This window comes from Hypomesus nipponensis, chromosome 18, assembly GCF_054491055.1.
Source record: "Hypomesus nipponensis isolate SF chromosome 18, ASM5449105v1, whole genome shotgun sequence".
Lineage (NCBI taxonomy): Eukaryota > Metazoa > Chordata > Actinopteri > Osmeriformes > Osmeridae > Hypomesus > Hypomesus nipponensis.
This window is the reverse complement of record NC_140378.1, coordinates 11209756-11228404: the sequence shown is the minus strand read 5'-3', so window position 1 is coordinate 11228404 and position 18649 is coordinate 11209756. Positions and strand designations below refer to the sequence as shown.

Below are 18649 nucleotides of genomic sequence, written 5' to 3'. Positions count from 1 at the left end.
ATGTTTTTTCGTTTGTTGCTTTCGTTGAAACTTTCCCCTAAGTATGTACATTTTTTAGTTCTCTAGTCTTTAGTTCTCCTGTATAGAGAAAATAACATTGTATATACATTTAAAATTATTCGAGATAATAACCTCCCGGGTTTAAACTAGCAATACATTTTAAAAATCCCTGGATTTGAGTTTACGCTTGAGCACCACTTTTTCACAAAAGGATGGGGCGGTGCTTGTTACCATGGTTTCATCTAAAACATTAGTTGTGATTTATTTAGCTAGCTCTAACTAGCTAGTGCTAGGGCTTGCTTGCTTTCTCAAGTGTATATATCCCTGGCCTGGACAGCTTTTGGCAGTTTCAGAAAATAATGGCTTTCTTTGGAATAACAAATTTGGGGTATCAAAATTCCATTAGGGATAAGATGTTAGTGAATCCTAGAACGACTGCTTCCCATGGTGAGTGAGCGCTGTACTAGTACAGTACTATCATTGACAGTAGCTAGCTAATAATACTGTTCTACAGTGCTGTACAGTAGCTAGCCCTAGTACTGTTCTAGCTAGTTTCTAGCCTAGTTAGAAATAACTGTAATAACTATAGGTTAGCGAATCTATTTTTCCAGTAACAATTCCATATATGTTATTTGTGCTGCCGACGATATCGTTATAGGACGCGTACAGTACTAACTAATTTTAATGTAGCTGACTACTGTAATAGTGTTGCTGTTCTCTCTCAATAGATGAGGTTGATTTTAATGTGACTACTGTAATAGTGTTGCTGTTCTCTCTCAATAGATGAGGTTGATTCAAGGGGCTGGGCAAAACCCCCAACTCAAATCCAGAGGGAATCCTATAAATGCACTGATATATGCACGATCTACAAGCAGCCTTCTCCCTATAGCCAAGACATTCATCGTGGAAGCCAGGAGCGATACAGAGAGATGCTTAGGCGGATACAGACACCAAGATGTAAGACCAAGCTGCATTTTAATGTTATAAACTACATACGTATACACTGGGTGGAAATCAACCTCCCAAGGATCAGTAGAGGGCATAGTGATCAGCTCGAGTCTCTCTTCACTAGCCCCAAACCAGTTGTACTCAGTGCCAGTGACAGACAACCAGCAATATGGGTGGTGGAACTCTAACGATGGCCAAGGAAGGATGCAGGAATCCTGGGCACATGTTAAACGATTCCCTCGAAAGAACAGCGAGATGACAAAGTAGGGCCATTTTTATATCATGCCATTCTTTTATCAGTAAACGCTGGTGTCCGGCTCTAACTTGAACATGTTTCTCTCTCAGGTTTGTGAAAGAGATGTCAATGACGGACCGGGAGTTCAGCTTATACTAACACACATATGCACACAAACACACACTCATACACATAAGCAGATGCAATCATTTGTTTCTGATAATTAAACTAAAAAGTAATAAGAAATACTCAGGTTTTATTATTATGTTTGAGCATATTTAAAAAAATCTGTATACTGTACTTACTGTATATGTAACTCAATTATTTTCCAACTATGCTGTTGGCTGTCTGTAGAGATATGAAATGGTAATACTAACTTTGTACTAATCATCGACCCGATGATAGTTCCAATACTTTCTTGGCAGTAAGACTGAATGGCGTGTAGAGCTTAAACAGGTGTGTGGTGTGTGTGTTTAAGTTCACTCTATAAAGACTGATCTCCATCTTATTTCAGACACTGCACCAATAGGCTGCCAATACTAGAAGAGTTACTGTTGTAAGTGGTCTATATGAATGTTAAGAAAATAAAAACTAAACTTTGCTTAATGCAATTTGTGTGATAAGGTGAAATATATTAACTTAGAATACACTTGAATGAGACCAAGATATCCCTGTGTAAATGTAATAATATATGACACAACAGCTCCAGGCAGGTAGGCTGTCACCTGTTACAGGGTTATTGAGTGAGCCATTCGGCACACACACCAATCTCACTGAAGGTTTAAAAGATTTAGAGGATTCAGCTGTAACCAGGCGTCTGGACCTGCACCGCAACAGTATCAGCTTTACAGTGTACATGAACAACAACAAAAAAAGGACACTGACAATGATTCAGCATGATCCTGGCTACCTACATGGCAACAGATTGCTATTGACTAGTATTGCTGTGTTAATAATCCATAATACATGTTATTAAACAGTCAGATATTAATACTAAACCAAATAATATTACCACAAAAATACAATCAAACAGCCATTGATCTTTTATTTTTCAAGGGGAAATGTCATATTTCTCTTTGTCATAGTCCTCAACTCTTCATATACTTCAACAGTCCCCTTTTAAAATCTTTCAACAGGGAAAATACAAACAAATAAAAATAAAAGGATAGGATTCATCTGGCCTGAGCAGAACACTCTGTAGTTCTAGAACAACTCTCCTCTGTTTCCAGAAACACCCCTAGAGTCAGCCATCTACCCAACTCCAAAGACAGAACAGGAAATAGAATCAATACAATGCACATTGTCATGAAAAAACATGTTCATTCTAAGATTTTGCTTAACTATGTGAATTGCTCTTCATTGGTCATATCTCTGACCGTCACCCATGACTGTTCCCTGGCGTTCCCAATAGCACAAGGCTGCATGAGCTGGCTTTGGTACAAACATGATCAACTGTACGTTGCCACTGTCAACCAGGGTACTGGATGACAAGTTGCTTCTGACTGGGGTTGTTATAAGGTGGTGGGAGAAGGTTTGAAATGATTTCACAAACCACCTTCTCCTCCTTCATGTCTTTCTTACTGTCTGGGCTGATCAGAGGATCAGGCATTGCTCATTTTCCTGCTGTGTGATTTGTTCTATTAAGGCAATCAAATCATAAAGCAGGGATTTTTTTCCCAGTCCCCTGTAAGCACTGAATTGAATACAGAACAATCAGGCATTTCATGATTGTATTCTTTCCAGTCCAGTTCTCATAGTAGGAGACAACTGTAGAGGTATCAATGCTCGGTATCTCAGGATAGGTGTGCACCCTGAAAAGGAAGGCATCAGCACCTACTTGACTGAGATGTGTAATACTGCAGCTGTGTGTTCTGGGTAAACGGTATTGTGGGTAATCTGTATACTGCATGTGTTAACTGGTCACTTAATGGCAAGGAGACAGAAGAGGGCTTGGCTGCAGTTGATCAGTTGGTACCAATGAGCTTGAGCTTAGGTCTGGCATTTTACATGAAAGCGTGCTGGTCTTTGTTCCTTATCATTGGAATGGAATCATTATAATAAGCATATTAATTAACCAGAATCAGAATAATAATAACAACTATAAGAATATACAAATGATGGATACAGAGGTCATACAAAATACCCAACGTTAAAACAAACAAACATAAATAAAAACAGGATACCACAATCAGACATGCTTTAGAGCAGTTAGGTTTGGCAAGAAAGCAGTTTGTCGTATCATATAAACCTCACAGTGAAAATAGTTATGCCCCTTCAAAATTACAAAGCACAGTATTCAGTCATTATCTCTCCATCTGTACATATATATTTAAATATGTATATATGCTATGTATATACTGTGTATATATATATATGTATGTATATATATATATATATATATATATATATATATATATATATATATATATATACATATACATATATCTATATATATATCTTTCTTTCTTTAGAAAAGACTCTAGCGATTCAGACCTGTGAGTTGGTCTGGTACCACTGTTTTCATTGCCACGGCTTCCCTAGATAGATGGTACCGGAAACCTCCTGGTTCAGAGTCCCTCATTTCTGTTTGCCCCCCAAAAAATTGCAGAAAGGGGCGGAGCATTTCAAAATAAATTAACATAGTCAAAGAAGCTACTGTATCTCCTGCCTCTTATGGTGGGCGGGGTCAAATCCAGGGTACAAATGCTATATCCTGTCCCCTGAGAGCTGAGCTGAATAAAGACTTCTAATTTTCTCTTCAAAAATGAAAGAGACAGAGAATAATCCTGGAGAAGCTGTTGACAATATACTGTACTGTGCCAGATAACTGAAAAAGTAATTTGACGTATTTTGTTCAAACTCTGCAACTCTGCTGGCAGCACTGTAAGAAGGGTACTGTTTGCCGTGTAACAGATTGAGTTGGTGATCACTGATCACTGCAGACTTTTGTGAGAACCTAACAGACATGTCTTGCCTAGTTTTTAGTAAATACTTTGGTCTTTGGTCAATATTTTCCTTCTCAATTTAAACACATATTCATACACACACAAATATGCATGTACATACACACTTATAAACGTGTAATAAACTGGATATTTGTGCACGTATGTATTCACACTTTTTTATAAAGGACTTTTTGCACAAAACATCTAGTTCAAAATAAATAAGTAATCTAGAAATAAAACATGAGTACCTGCTTCATAATTCTCATGAAATAAAAATGACTGAAAAAATCACACAAAATAAGTCAAAAAAGTAGCCTTTTGTACAGCGTTTATCTTCTTTTGACACAGGCTAAAGGCTTTGTTTAAATAAACAGACTTTGCATCTTTCAAGTAGCCTGAGAGAGAGGCTAGACAAGAGAAAATCACTTGTCCTTTAATGTGTACTGTATGTGGGCCAAGACCTGGCTGTGTCACACATCCCTTTCCTTCTCAGCAATAACATTTTCCTTCTGAAGTCCTGGAGTCTCAAAGTCTTTTCTTCTTTGCTCAGTTTTCTTGAGATGGCATTGTTCGTTGTTAGCCATTGGTTTGCGATGCGAGTCCTCCCTCAGTGGTGCTGTCCTTGCAGTGGGAATCTTCCCAGCTACAGTGGCCATGGCTGCTAACTGTTGGGTGGTCCTTCATTCAGGAAGTAGGTTGTCATTTCCCCTTTACCTTTGACCTTCACAACTCCACGACACTCAAGTATGTACCCTTTATCTTCAAGCACCTGGTGTAGATCTGTGGTCACCTGAGAACAGTTACAAATATATAATTTGTTATCAAGAGGGTTGCCAGGTAACTGCATAACTGAGTCAAACAGAACCCTGCTTTTTGGACAAAAAAATAAGGCGCCAACAGTATAAATTGATTCAAAAAGTCCACACCTGAATGCGATCGGGGACTCCTGTGCTGTCCATACGACTGGCCACGTTGACGGTATTCCCCCAGATATCATACTGTGGTTTCCGAGCACCAATTACCCCGGCAACCACTGGCCCAATGTTCAGACCTGGGAACAAAAAAAACATAAAACAGCTTGCCGTCACCTATATCAACAATTTGACTATAGACAGTTTAGAAGAGCACTTATTCTGTAGGCCTCTCCCCTCACCTATCTTCATCTGGAAGTTGTTGAATGAGTGCTCGTTGATGTACTTCATCTGCTCCCTGAGGCGCATAGCGTAGTCAGCCAGGGCCAGGATGTGGGAGCGGCCCTCGCGGTCATAGGTGGAGTCGTTGAGGCCGGAGGCGGCCATGTAGGTGGAGCCGATGGTCTTGATCTTCTCCAGCTGACGGAACTTCTCCTCACTGATGATCTAAAAAAAAGAAACACACAGGCCAGAGTTACTGTATGAGGTTAGGACAGCTATGTATGAACACATAACAGCCTGCAAATCTACTAAATGTCCTAAAATGACAAACGGCCTGATCTTACAGAGCCTGCCACACTCTCCCCTGCATCCTCCCTGTCTGGCTCACCTCGTCAAAGTCAGCGATGATCTCGTTAAGCAGCCGGAGACACTCCACCCCCTCGTTGTTGGCCTCCAGCTCCACGTAGAACTCGGAGAAGTTGCTGATGGAGGCGAACATGACGGCCACGCACTCGCACGACTGGTAGTACAGCTCGTCGTTGCGGCGTTCGCGCGCCAGGAAGTGGGCGGCCACGTCCTTGGGCAGGATGTTGTGAAGGAGGCGACGGTTGTAGGCCTGCAGCTCCTCCATCTCCTCCTTCTCCTCAGTGGCCTGAGGGCCAGAACATAGAGAACATTAACACGGCTGTGACCTCATTATGACAGCCGGCACACACTACTAGATCATGTGTTTAGTGTTTTGAGTCATTTTTGTGTGGAGTCTGCGGTGGGGGAGTCATACAGAGAAGAGTTGTGGAGTGCATGGTGTGTGGCGCCTTCTAGCTACTGGTACCTGTAGTTTCCAGAGGAAATCGAGGCGTGCTGTGGACTCCACCTGCTGGGCGTGCAGGTACAGCGCCAGCACAAACACTGTTAGGATCACTGGGGTCATGACCCTCAGGGACACTTTGGTCTCACTGAATGGGCTACAGAGAAACAGAAATGATGTCAGAGAGGAAAGAAAATTGAATAATAAATCAAATGTTCTTGTTATATCCTGGTATAACTTACCACTGGTCTGTAGTTTCATTGAAACTGGACCTGAGAATAGGAACATGGTTAGCACACACATTAGGAAACATGCTGTATATTCAACAAAGATAAGAATGAACTCAATTCGAAAGCTGAGATGATTTAGGATTCTTACCGCTGAGTAGCTTCACTGAAATCACTAGAAGGGAAATTGCAAAGATTTGATCATGATCCTTGGTAATCAAGCGTAAGACATGTAGGCGATGAAGTGTCTCCCAGAGGGCGGTACTCACATGGCATTGGAGGTGACAAAGAGGTCGGCGTTGTCGAACAGCGCCACCTGTGGCCACTCCACCAGCAGCAGGAAGGTGAGCTGGATCAGTAGCATGAGGGCCAGCTTGCCAATGCTGCTGATCTGCAGGAACACTGAGCAGGCTAGCAGCGTCAGCAGCACACTGTAGCTGAAGTACTGAAACACACACAGAGAAACACAGCAGCAGGCTTCATGATAGATTCATGTTCCTCCAGCTCATCAGTTTTGGATGAATGAGCTGAGATATGTGAGTGTTGACCGTGCAGCCCGGTGATAGGCGTTTGTTCAGGGGCACATGCCTACCTCTGGGAAGGGGCAGGAGGGGCCATTGCTAGGGCACATCTCCAGACCCCCATCCACAGACACGTTCAAGCTGTGGATTAGACAGGGCGTCACCATGGCAACAGAGGTGTTTAGCTTCCGGGCAACGCACTCCGCCAAGCTTTCTGTGTCACAGGCAAACTACAGCCCCAGGGGAGAACACAGAGAAGTTACTCAGTGTGTGGGTGTGTGAATGAATTATTGTGTGTGTGTGTTCTTATGATCGTAATCTAGTATGTATAATCTTACCATGTTGACAAAGGCAGAGATGAAGACAAGGATGATAGTGAACACCCCGACAAGTGTGCTCTTGGTGCGGGACTGGACAATCTTCTTTGACACTGTCTGCATGGCAGCTGGAAAAAGCTAAAAGACAGTCAAATGGGTGGAGCACGTCAGAGTGCAGTATTCACACTGTATTTCTGAATGTGGAGGTATATAAAATGTGTCTGTATAATTGAGTCTCTCACCTTTATGCAAGAGTATATGGCACAGATGAAGAGGATGTTGGCAAGGATGATGAAGATACTGATGTAGATTCCCAGCATGACTGGTGTACTGCAAGAGGGAATGCAAGAATAGTCAAAGTGGCATACATCTGTGTGTGTGTGTGTGTGTGTAGGTGGGAGGGGGGGGGGGTGTGCATGTCACTTACTGTGGAAAGATGACAATCTGAATGAAGGAGATGAAACAAAAGACCAGTAGAGTGCAGGCCACATATCCCCCGAAACGATCATCCACCTTCTTTGAATACTATAAATTGAGACACGTATATCAGATAACACATGTTCCTATATAGGCTGCTTATAACCCATGTAGTGGTACCCCAGGGCAGCCTGGGAATTGTAGGCCAACCTTTTTCTCCAGGCTAGGGGTCTGGAAGGTGAGCAAGAACTTCTTGACATGGTCTTTCCTTAGCTGGTCGATGCTGCGGGCGTCAATGGCTCGTCCCAGGAACTCATCCACCTCATCCTCTGGGTTCATTGCCTCCTGAATGCCGCGGCTACACGGGAAAGAGTGAAAAGACAGAAATAGTATAACAGATAAAGTTCTAAAGTTATAAGACATAGAGTTGAGCCAGAAAAGCTACATTGTGACAAATTGCATTTAATATGTAGTATGTTGTTATTCAATATCTCTCAAACGGAACACAATGACTGTTACTGTCAAAATAAATACATACTTGTCTTTGCTAGATGTCTCATCAATTCCCTGTGGGGGACAGATAGATGTTGGGATTAGATACAACAAAGATATACTAGGACACTCAGGACACTAGTTGGATAAAATGTATAAAATGTTCAGTATGAATTCAGTTGGTTTGAATGACTTGAGAAGGGTCTGACCATCTGTCTGAAGACTTTGGAGTCCTTGGTCCTGGAGAAGGATCTGTCAGGCACCCAGCGAGGCATCAGACCCTCGTTGGAGTTGGCCCGTGTCCGCTGCATCTTAGCCATCATGGCCTTCTCGTCTTTCTGTAGGCACACATACAGAAAACAGACAGCTTTACTTACTGACACGTTCGCAGGTTGGACACTTGCTCAGGTCTAACAGCCGTTCTCATTTCAGTGTATGTGACGAGTAGTAGTGGGATTCTACTCACCCGTTTTTGGCTGCAGCCCAGCACCAGAAAGGTCTCAATGTTGTTCTCCTTCAGGTAGGCGTTCCTCTCGCCTCCGAAGCCTGGCTCCACCTCATAGTCCCCGTTCAGGTACTGCAGAGTGGCCTTGGTGATGTGAATACGTCTGAGGAGGGCCACAGCCAGGTTTGTATTACATGTTTGTGTAACACAAAGTGTCAAAGTGTGTAGGTGTTGATTTGTGCTTCAACTTCTCACCCTGCTTTGCCCCCGGCCTCCATGTGGTTGGCTAGCGTGACATCATTGGACCATACGTCAAACTGCCACTTCCTGAGTCCCAGCACCCCGCAGTGCACACGCCCGCTGTGGATGCCCACGCGCATGTTCACGTTGACCCCGGTCACCTCTCGCACCAGCCTGCCGAAGCACACACACAGGAGGTGTAAAATCACTCCTCCATTTGAAGACCCAAATGTGTGCTTACACACACAGACACACACTCATAAACACAGTAGCACCACTTACGAGATGGCCTCTATCATGTCGACGCCCATTTCCACACAGCAGTGAGCGTGGTCGGCCCGGGGCTCGGGCAGCCCAGACACACAGTAGTAACAATCCCCCAGGATCTTGATACGCAGACAGTGGTTCTCCTGAGAGGGGCCAAACAGTTATCAAAAAAGTGTGAAACTAAATAAGAACAAATAATCCACTGTAAGGGGAGAGGATGAATAAAAGAGAGGAGTGAAGTGAGAGACAGCAGGAAGTAGAAAATGCCCAATCAGAAAAAGAGTCAACTTACATATTTTTCTACACAATTGGATACATTTTTTCCATCTTTTTCACACAATTGGAAGTGTCTTTAAATGTACTGATTGTATACATTCACATACTTATTGAGAGAGAGAGAGAGAGAGAGAGAGAGAGAGAGAGAGAGAGAGAGAGAAGAACAAAGATTCCCCGTCTGCTTACCGATGCCAGCTTGTCGAAGCGAGCAAAAAGCTCATTGAGTGTCATGACTAACTCTTGAGCAGTGCATTGAGAGGCCAGGCTGGTGAAGCCCTCAATGTCTGCAAACAGAATACTGTAAAAAAAAAAGAGTATTCATTATTAATGATCAGTTACTGATCAGAATTATTTTCAGACTGAGACAGACAGAAAAGGAAGACCGAAAGGAAGACAAAACTAAACATATGGAGCATATGGAAGAGAGAATGTGTTTTTTGTATTTGTGTGTGTGTGTGAGAGAAAGAGAGAGAGAGAGAGTTTGTTAGGGAATTTGGGCTGGAGCATCCTATCTTTGGGGTATTATCTTGGCTGCTAGTGATTAAGTATTCCCTCACTAGTGTTAATTAGCCTGCTTTCTGCCAAGTGTGTGTGTGTGTGTGTGTGTGTGTGTGTGTGTGTGTGTGTGTGTGTGTGTGTGTGTGTGTGAGTGTCTGTGTGTGAGTGTCTGTGTGTGAGTGTGTTTATCTGCAAGAGAATGTAGATATAGTATGCCACAGAAATAAATGCTGACTGTTTTCTGAGGGTAATAGATGGTTACTATGTGATTGTATTATGGTCCTATGTCTACAGGCCTGGTTTATAGTGTGGCCATTTGTAACTAAGGATTCCCTCATGAGTAATGTTCTGACCTAACGTTGTCGTGCTTCTGGATGTAGATCTTATGAAACATCATGTCTTCTTTCTTTGCGTTAATGTCAGCCTTCATCTCCATAGCAACATGCCTTGGCAACACAGACAGCAACAGGCGCTCCTAAAGTAAAACAAAACAGATATGGTCAGTATCTGCTACTTAAACATAGTGTATGTGTGTGAGTGTGAATGTGTGTGTGTGTACCTGCTGTTGGTTCTCCCTCTGCAGGTGCAGTCTGGCCTGGATATAGCCCCTGGTCTCCTGGAAGGCCTGTCTCTGGGAAACCTCAGCAGGGTAGTGGGTACAGATGCCAATGATGTTGGTGCACAAGAAGATCAGCACGTTGGCACTCACCTGATGGACAGAGGAGAAAACATCTGACTTACTTCAAAACCAAACTAAGAGTCATTTTATGTGCAAAGCTAAGACCTCTGGCCAGGGGGCAGAGTGGAGTCAAACCATATTTCTCATGGATGAACAGTACTGAGAGTAAGTGAATACAGTCAAACGGTTACAATCCTTACTCTCTCCCTCACACACACACACTTAAAAACACACACATTTGGACAGATACACACACACGCACACACACACACAGAAACAGTGATAGTATAAGCATCCGCTGTAAGGGACACAATCCTATTTGTGGTATAATTTTTTTCCCCTTTGATATTGACAGTCCGTTGACCAACTAATATGTTTTCCAGCTGCGTTTGAAAGGCTTTATCTTGAAACAAAGATGGGTTTTTATGTGTCCTGCTCTGGGACATCCTGGACAGTCCACACCGTGTCCCCTGCTGCATCGTGGGAAGGGCTGTTGCCCTTTGACCCTTCGCTGGGACATTTCCTTTAAAGACGTGTTCTTGTTTACAGCCTGAGAGGAGAATGCTCCGCTCCAGAGGCAGCTTCTGGCCAGCAAACACAGGCTTAGCACAAGCCAAGAGCAAGCAGTGATGTCACATCCTGTATCAGACCCTAAATTAGCCAGAAATGAGAAATGTAACGATCAAGCAAAGGGGGTTCACCAGGGTCATTCCAGAACTACTCCCGCTGTCATCTTGTAGAAACCAAATAACTAACATGTTTCCTCAGTCTTACACCTCACGGTCTACTTCACTGTTTGAGTTCTTCCATTCAGACATGTCAAACCTCCTGGTCTGACAGGTTTCTGTGCCTCCAACAGGTTGCAGATGTACCCTCACTGGACAGGAATAAGAACGCCAATAGAGATTACCCCCCCAACATCATGACTTGCATTCCAGTAACCATATTGTTACATACAAGCTGTCCTACCAAGATAATGCTACTACCAGTTAGGACAGAACTGTTGGGACTGGACGTGTGTGTGTGTGTGTGTGTGGGGGGGGGGGGGGTATTTTTAGATGAATGAACGTGAAGACTGAGGTATGAAATCAGCCCTTTATATCAATCACCAAAAAAAAGCAAATAACTGAAGTGAGGGAAGGACTGAACGTGGACCAAGGCAGAAGCGATGAGAGTAAAGGTGACTGGAGGTGAGAGAGATAGCAGAACATCGGGAGCAGCAATAGGACACAGATAATCAACAGTGGACTGAGAGGACAGGCTCGGGGTAGCATTATGGACAACACTGATAAAACGGTAGACAGAAGGTTGTTAAGGACAGGAAGGAAGTGGTGCTGAGGGAGAGAGAGAGAGCATAGAGTTGCAAGGCAAGAGAGAAAGGGAGAGAGAGAGAAATATATGGGCCACAGTGACATTAGGCAGATGGCTCCAAGCGCACAGCTCTGTTTACATTACTCTCACTGTTCAAGCAAAAACAGGCCAGAGACCAGAGAGAAACCTGCTATTATTGTGTGTATGAGTGAGTGTTTGCAGGTGAACGTCTACTGTCTGCATATGTGTATAGACAAAGTAGTGAGCACGTATGTGTGTGTATTTACACATGCTTATTGTGAGAATTTCAGCTTGTGTGTGCGAGTTTTCGTATCACGCTCACTGCATATGCCTGGGATCATGGTCTAAACATAATTGCTTGCTTTTCTCAAGAAGGAGAGGGCTAGCAGGTTTACATAGTACACAGTCAGGTCCTGTATTTATGCATTACAGCACTCAAAAGTCCACTAACTCTACCTGTGGAGGCCTTCCTGTACCTAGAGTTCCACCATTAGGCCTACCTCTAGCCTTATCTCTCCTTGTAGCCCTACCTTCCAACTGTGCCTGGATCTGTGGCTGTATGTATCCTGTTATCTACTTTGTTTTTCCTGTTCCTGGTTCAGCACCAGTTGTTTAGGAGGTGGCCTCAAAGCAGTGGCCAGAGGATGTACAAAATAACTGAACTGTGTAGCACTGCAGGCGGCTATGCCCCGGGGCCAAAGTCTATTGTCAGGACAACCCATTGTATCACAGTTCTGAAATCAGAAATAGTCAGTCCTCATTTCCCTTGCTGGAATGATATGACAGGCTTTCTGTCGAGGTCTAATCCCTCATATCAAAATGGATTTATGTAAGAGCCGTCCCTGATCTACACAGACAAAATAACAACAGCACAGGCAGCATAGATTAAAATGCATTTATCACACAATAAACCACCAAAAGCTTAGAGAAGATACACAGACTCAATCAATAAATGACCAAATGATTATAGAGCTAAAGAAATGACAAGTAAATGGTATTTGAGTCTTCCGGTAACTGGGTTTCTGATTAAAATCCCAGGACCAATGTTCTCTGTGAGACAAATCTGGTTACTGTGTTTGATTGAATGGCATCTTCAATTAAATGATTGTAGCATCTTTCTCCTCCCAGCACCCACCCTAAACAGAGGAGGGGGCTCTCTACCTTACCCACCCCAGACCTTACCCACCCCTGACCTTACAGACCCCTGACCTTACCCACCCCTGACCTTACCGACCCCTGACCTTACAGACCCCTGACCTTACAGACCCCAGACCTTACAGACCCCAGACCTTAACCCCCCCAGACCTTACCCAACCCAGACCTTACAGACCCCAGAACTTACCCACCCCAGACCTTACAGACCCCAGACCTTACCCACCCCAGACCTTACCCCCGCAGACCTTACCCACCCCAGACCTTACCCCCCCCAGACCTTACCCAACCCAGACCTTACAGACCCCAGACCTTACCCAACCCAGACCTTACCCCCCCCAGACCTTACCCCCCCCCAGACCTTACAGACCCCAGACCTTACCCCCCCAGACCTTACCCCCCCCCCAGACCTTACCCACCCCAGACCTTACCCCCGCAGACCTTACCCAACCCAGACCTTACCCCCCCCAGACCTTACCCCCCCCCCAGACCTTACAGACCCCAGACCTTACAGACCCCAGACCTTACCCCCCCAGACCTTACCCCCCCCCCAGACCTTACCCACCCCAGACCTTACAGACCCCAGACCTTACCCCCCCCCAGACCTTACCCCCCCCCCCAGACCTTACCCCCCCCAGACCTTACCCCCCCCAGACCTTACAGACCCCAGACCTTACAGACCCCAGACCTTACCCCCCCCAGACCTTACCCCCCCCCAGACCTTACCCACCCCAGACCTTACCCCCCCCATCTAGCAGGGAAGCAAGGGGCGGGCTCTCGCTCAACCTCCTCTTCCTGCAACACACATGTTCACAGACCTCGAAGCTTTTATTGTCAAGCTGGAGGCCTAGAGAATGAAGGAGAGCTAATGGAATATTCAGGCAGTTTATTTATAATTTGTGCTACTTTAAGATTGATTTAGCTCTCCAGTCATTTACTTTAGCAGGAAGTCTGTGGTCTGGACTGAGTCTCTAAACATTGTCTTTTAAGGCTGTCAGGGACCTTCTAAATGTGTCACTTCCACAGAGCTAAAGAAGGATCTGGGACAGAGGGAGAAAGAGAGAATGTGGACAAAAGAGGGAGAGGGACAAGTGGCCTAACTTGACGACTACTGTACCTAAATCTCACTAGTTCATCAAAAGACTAGACGCCCAGGTGAAAGTATAACACAGTAAGTGTGGGGACACGCCATCAAGTAAGTCTTGTTATGGCCAACAGGAGCACATTTGTTGTCTTCATGTCAGACAAAGTCAAACTGATATCTTACATCAAACTATGGTCGAGTGCATGTCTCATGCTGCACTTGTCTCATGCAGAACACATTGTGAGAAAGAGGAGGAGAGAGACCAGGGCCCAGTTGTATTCTTTGACTCTTCAGATTGTACCTCAGAACATTACACCTCACACCCTCTTCCATTGTATTCACGTCCAGGTCTCGCGTTGCTCTTCAAGCATTAGGATGTTGTTGTTTAGATAATGAAACCCATACCAAGAAAATATTATTAACACGTGCTTTTAAATGCAAAAATGATCCAAAAAGCCATGACCAGTGGAATTATCAGGAGCTAGTTAACACTAGCCCCTGATGTTGCTTCAGTCAAAACCTTCCACCCTGAGACTGACAGAGACGCTAGCACTGCTTTCACTTAGCAGCCATCAGCCACATTCCACAAGCTCCCTCCAAAACCTGCCATCTCTCTCCCGGGGTTCAGCGAGGGTGCAGACCAGGGGACCTGCAGGAGGGGGGAGGGGGTCGAAAGCCTGGACGCCTCTGAAAGCCAAGAACTGCTGCTAGTAGAATTGGAACATTAGAACACATTAGAAGGAACGACACCAAATCCTCCTGAAGCGTAATTCTTGCCATTCAGAATGTAATTTTGGAGTGGAGTTTAAATGCTTGTATTGTTCTATAATAGTACCCATATACTGTACTACATCTTCAAAAATCACCAATGATTTCCTAATATGGACCCCTGACATGCTGTATGTGCTGATTGAAGGATCCTCTGTGGCTTAGCAACAGGACTGTACATAATTCTGTACTCTTGAGGTTATTTCTATACATAGATAAAGACATTTAGCACTGGCTTGGGAAAAGATCATTTAGCCGGACAGAACAGGATGTGGAGTGGAGCAGAGCAGCAGTGAATTTATAAGCCGTTTTCCCAGTGGGAGCAATGACTGTTGGGATCTCGTTGAAATGGTGCCAGAGAGAGTACAGTTGAAGCAACTGGCCTTTAAAAAGCATCTGAAAGTCCTTAAAACATCTGTGTTACATCAGTCTATAAAACATACTCTTGTACCCAAAAAAGAATGACTGTGCTGAACTCATGACAAAAATACCCCTCCTATGGATAATTTCCTTAGGTAAAGGTCATGCCTTATTTTCTCTCTTTCTCTCTGTCTGTCTCTCTCTGTCTTTGTGTGCGTTTTCTAGCCTAATTCCACAATCGCTTTATCTCTCATCTGTTTTTATTCCTCATTAGGTTTTCTTTCGCTCCACCCCCTCGCCAGTCGTACCGCTCCCTCAGTGCCTTGTGTGTGGAACCAGGCCGACCAGCAGACAGCTGCTGGGTTTGTGTGCTCAGCCTGAGCCCATGTCTACACAGTTCTCCCTGCCCTTATCTGAAATAGCCAGAGCTGGATGGTCAGATAGGGAGACAGACCCTGCCCTGCCCTGCCCTGCCCAACCAGTCACTCAGCCTTCTACTGTCTGTCTGTCTGTCTGTCTGTCTGTCAACAAGTGCACTGTCCCACTGCACTACCTCAAGCTTTCACTAACTGCCTCAGTCACCCGGCCGGACTCACTCAATAGTCCAGAGAAGATTTTATTTGTACTGTTATGTAGGTATGTATGCCCCATGCGGTACAGGTTGAAAACCCAAGACTTCCAAAGGCACACATCAAACCATTTGAACCAAGGTTACCAAGTCACCAAGGCTAACAACAGCCATCCTTCTTTGAAACATGGTTCTCATTCCTCAAGGCCTACAAATACTGTGTGCTTGAACAATCCCCCAGGAAGGATCAAAAACCGGCACGGCACAGCTAGCTGACCAGAGATAAGCTTCTCTGAACCAGACAACTGGCAAACAACATCCTTCTCCCCCCGCCCCCCCCCCCCCCACACACACACACACACACATCACCCCCACCAAATAAATGTCCTCCCCAAGCCATCCATCCATTCTAAACTGTCTTCTTTCAATTGCAGAAGGGAAATCAAACAGCTACAGGTATTTCTAGTGATAGAAGCAGTACTCAGTGGCATTTTTGTACAGTTCAAATGACTAAGGCATCCTGGATATGCATACATTTACAAGCTTATAATGGACAGGGGACAAAATCCTCTTTAAACTGATGTCCTGTTTTTTCCCTTGACTGAAAAGCAACATTTACTAAACTGTGTATACCAACAGCCTACTGGGTCTTGACTGCTGGAGTCGTAGTTGTTTCCGTGGCAACCGCTGGACCGACTGAACTGAAGCACTGAGGTAGACACGTGATTGGTTAGTTGTTGTTTTTTCCACCAGTCATTCTCAGAAATGATTCTAAAACTATAATTCCTTCTCTGTGAAGCTTATAGGCCCACAGCTGATAAGAGGCCACTGCAAAGTCTCTGAAGCAGCTGTCTGTGCAAGAACTAACAACATGTCATGAATAACTTTTAAATAGGTGCATGCAACATGCAGAAACACTGAATGATGAATTACCAGACATGCCCATTGTTTAATGTTACGTTTGTGTATATCAACTGATTCCTGTCACTGGCCTCAAAATGCTCATGAAGACAGCAGTCAAACTCCAGTGAAGCTGGATAAAGGAAGCTCTCTTTCCACAGCAGGCTGTGCAGACGGGTGCTGTGCAGTGGGGTGCTGTGCAGTGGGGTGCTGTGGGGTGGGGTGCTGTGCTGTGCAGTGGGGTGCTGTGCTGTGCAGTGGGGTGCTGTGCTGTGCAGTGGGGTGCTGTGAGGTAGGGTGCTGTGCAGTGGGGTGCTGTGCTGTGCAGTGGGGTGCTGTGCTGTGCAGTGGGGTGCTGTGAGGTAGGGTGCTGTGCTGTGCTGTGCAGTGGGGTGCTGTGGAGTGGGGTGCTGTGCTGTGCAGTGGGGTGCTGTGGAGTGGGATGCTGTGCTGTGCAGTGGGGTGCTGTGGAGTGGGGTGCTGTGCTGTGCAGTGGGGTGCTGTGCAGTGCTAGTGTTGGTGGGATCCCATCAGTCAGCAGACAGCCTGGTCCTGAGCCGAGAGTCTGTGTGTGACAGGTAGCCTCGTTAAAATGCTGCCGCTGCGTTAAACACACAAATTATTTATCAGGGAGGCAGTAGAAGCCTGCGTGGGGAGAATATCGGATTCTCCTCCCATCATAGTGCTGCCTCGCTGGTAGTCGCTATCCCCCCGCTCCTCCACCCCACCTCTTGTTCTCCAGCTCCAAACCAAGAGGATGAGGGTTCACGCCCCCTCTACCGTGATTGGGATTTGCAGGATGAACAGAAACACTGGGCCACACAAGCTTATCTGATGGTCATCCAGCCCAGGTCATCCTACTGTCTCTGAAGGGGGGGGGAGCTGAGAAAAGGTCACATTCACTTGAAAGCAACTCTGCCCTGATTCAAAGCAAAACAAACGTTGGCTTACAACACTGAAACTTCAATGACTTTCACTGTCTAATAGAAAGCAATGATTAAAAATAACTCCTGAATGGATTTCCAGTGGAACTCTCCTATCAGTGACAGAGAGACCTGTCTCACTGAATGAAACAGAACATACTGAGAAGCAGGAAAACAGGCCAGAGAGCAGTATTGACTGTGTGTCCTGACCTTAAGTCCTCCAGCCAGGCTCGATGTGCTGTCTAATGGGCTTTCAGGGCCGAAGCCACTGTCTCTGCTGTGGTTGGGGATCAAAGATCTTCCCCAAAATGCATTAGGAACAACGTCATGAAGTGCCATGGAAAAAATGACCACAGCGTGTTTGACTTTGTGTTTGTGCCACAGAATGTACTATCGGGTACCTGTGTTCATGTGTACGTGCTACATGTGCATGTGTGATTGTGAGTGTGTCAGTGGGTGTTTTGGGTGTGTGTGTGTGTGTGTGTGTATGTGTATAGAGAGTGGGATAGGGTGAGTTGCTGCTCTGACGCAGTCTCTGATAAGACCGTTCCATATGACGCAGTGCTGAGCAGGAACGCCAGGGGCTGGGTATTTTTAGGAACAAGTTTCTGACCTCTCAGAGCCTCTGGATCAACAACATCCACACGACAATACCAGCCGCCATTGTCAGAAGACACCATGGTAAAACGAAAACTGGTTTGAAGTTGAACCAAAACGTGAGATTTCTTTCCAAGAAAGGACCACACAAACAAAGAAACCAAAGCTGTACTGCACATGCTCAATCAAACAAAACAGATGCTCTCATTTACACACTCAGTAGTATAGTGTCTGAAATGTGTCAGTGAGTTGTCAAATCTGCCTGTAGTGACCAAGCCAACATTCCTAATCTTTACACATCACATTCACTAATCACCAAAGTATTAGTGAGTAATGTTTTCGTGAAGTGTGATGTTTACAATTAAGGTTCCAAGTCACCCAGCTTTTAAGTTGAAACTGATGGGAACACACATACGCACACACACAAATCAAGACAATGCATTCCAAAGAGCGTTCCAAAGAATACAAAGTGCTGCATAAAAGAAACTCTTATTAGAGAACCCTAAAGGAGGGGTCA

General features: G+C 45.0%; 2 protein-coding genes across 3 annotated transcripts in view; one reads left to right on the top strand and one right to left on the bottom strand.

The window, feature by feature from the left end:
- Nucleotides 1-228: 228 nt before the first annotated feature.
- Nucleotides 229-1744, top strand: spmip11 (sperm microtubule inner protein 11). Its single transcript, XM_084680000.1, has 4 exons — nucleotides 229-447; nucleotides 784-957; nucleotides 1073-1211; nucleotides 1294-1744. Exons 1-4 carry the CDS (start codon nucleotides 360-362, stop codon nucleotides 1340-1342), a joined length of 450 nt encoding a protein of 149 aa, XP_084536126.1. The 5' UTR covers nucleotides 229-359; the 3' UTR covers nucleotides 1343-1744.
- Nucleotides 1745-2214: 470 nt separating this feature from the next.
- Nucleotides 2215-18649, bottom strand: part of LOC146252089 (adenylate cyclase type 6-like) — a 23249-nt gene continuing 6814 nt past the window's right edge. For both annotated transcript variants that reach the window (XM_084679996.1, XM_084679997.1), the window contains 21 exons: nucleotides 10329-10478; nucleotides 10123-10244; nucleotides 9458-9569; nucleotides 9011-9138; nucleotides 8744-8902; nucleotides 8510-8651; nucleotides 8253-8381; nucleotides 8090-8118; nucleotides 7762-7909; nucleotides 7562-7659; nucleotides 7377-7464; nucleotides 7156-7272; nucleotides 6889-7047; nucleotides 6566-6741; nucleotides 6448-6471; nucleotides 6312-6341; nucleotides 6094-6226; nucleotides 5650-5913; nucleotides 5282-5486; nucleotides 5055-5179; nucleotides 2215-4918 (listed from right to left, as the gene is read on the bottom strand). In XM_084679996.1, the coding sequence (XP_084536122.1) occupies nucleotides 4790-4918; nucleotides 5055-5179; nucleotides 5282-5486; nucleotides 5650-5913; nucleotides 6094-6226; nucleotides 6312-6341; nucleotides 6448-6471; nucleotides 6566-6741; nucleotides 6889-7047; nucleotides 7156-7272; nucleotides 7377-7464; nucleotides 7562-7659; nucleotides 7762-7909; nucleotides 8090-8118; nucleotides 8253-8381; nucleotides 8510-8651; nucleotides 8744-8902; nucleotides 9011-9138; nucleotides 9458-9569; nucleotides 10123-10244; nucleotides 10329-10478 (2667 nt within the window). In that variant the 3' untranslated portion in view covers nucleotides 2215-4789. The remainder of the gene's footprint in view (nucleotides 4919-5054; nucleotides 5180-5281; nucleotides 5487-5649; nucleotides 5914-6093; nucleotides 6227-6311; nucleotides 6342-6447; nucleotides 6472-6565; nucleotides 6742-6888; nucleotides 7048-7155; nucleotides 7273-7376; nucleotides 7465-7561; nucleotides 7660-7761; nucleotides 7910-8089; nucleotides 8119-8252; nucleotides 8382-8509; nucleotides 8652-8743; nucleotides 8903-9010; nucleotides 9139-9457; nucleotides 9570-10122; nucleotides 10245-10328; nucleotides 10479-18649) is intronic.

Excerpts from the sequence above, each read along its gene's own strand:
- spmip11 (XM_084680000.1), top strand. The coding sequence starts at position 360 with ATGGCTTTCTTTGGAATAACAAATTTGGGGTATCAAAATTCCATTAGG. Across the intron at positions 958-1,072 it reads GCGGATACAGACACCAAGAT|CCCCAAACCAGTTGTACTCA; the intron begins GTAAGACCAAGC and ends TCTCTTCACTAG. Across the intron at positions 1,212-1,293 it reads AAGAACAGCGAGATGACAAA|GTTTGTGAAAGAGATGTCAA; the intron begins GTAGGGCCATTT and ends TTTCTCTCTCAG.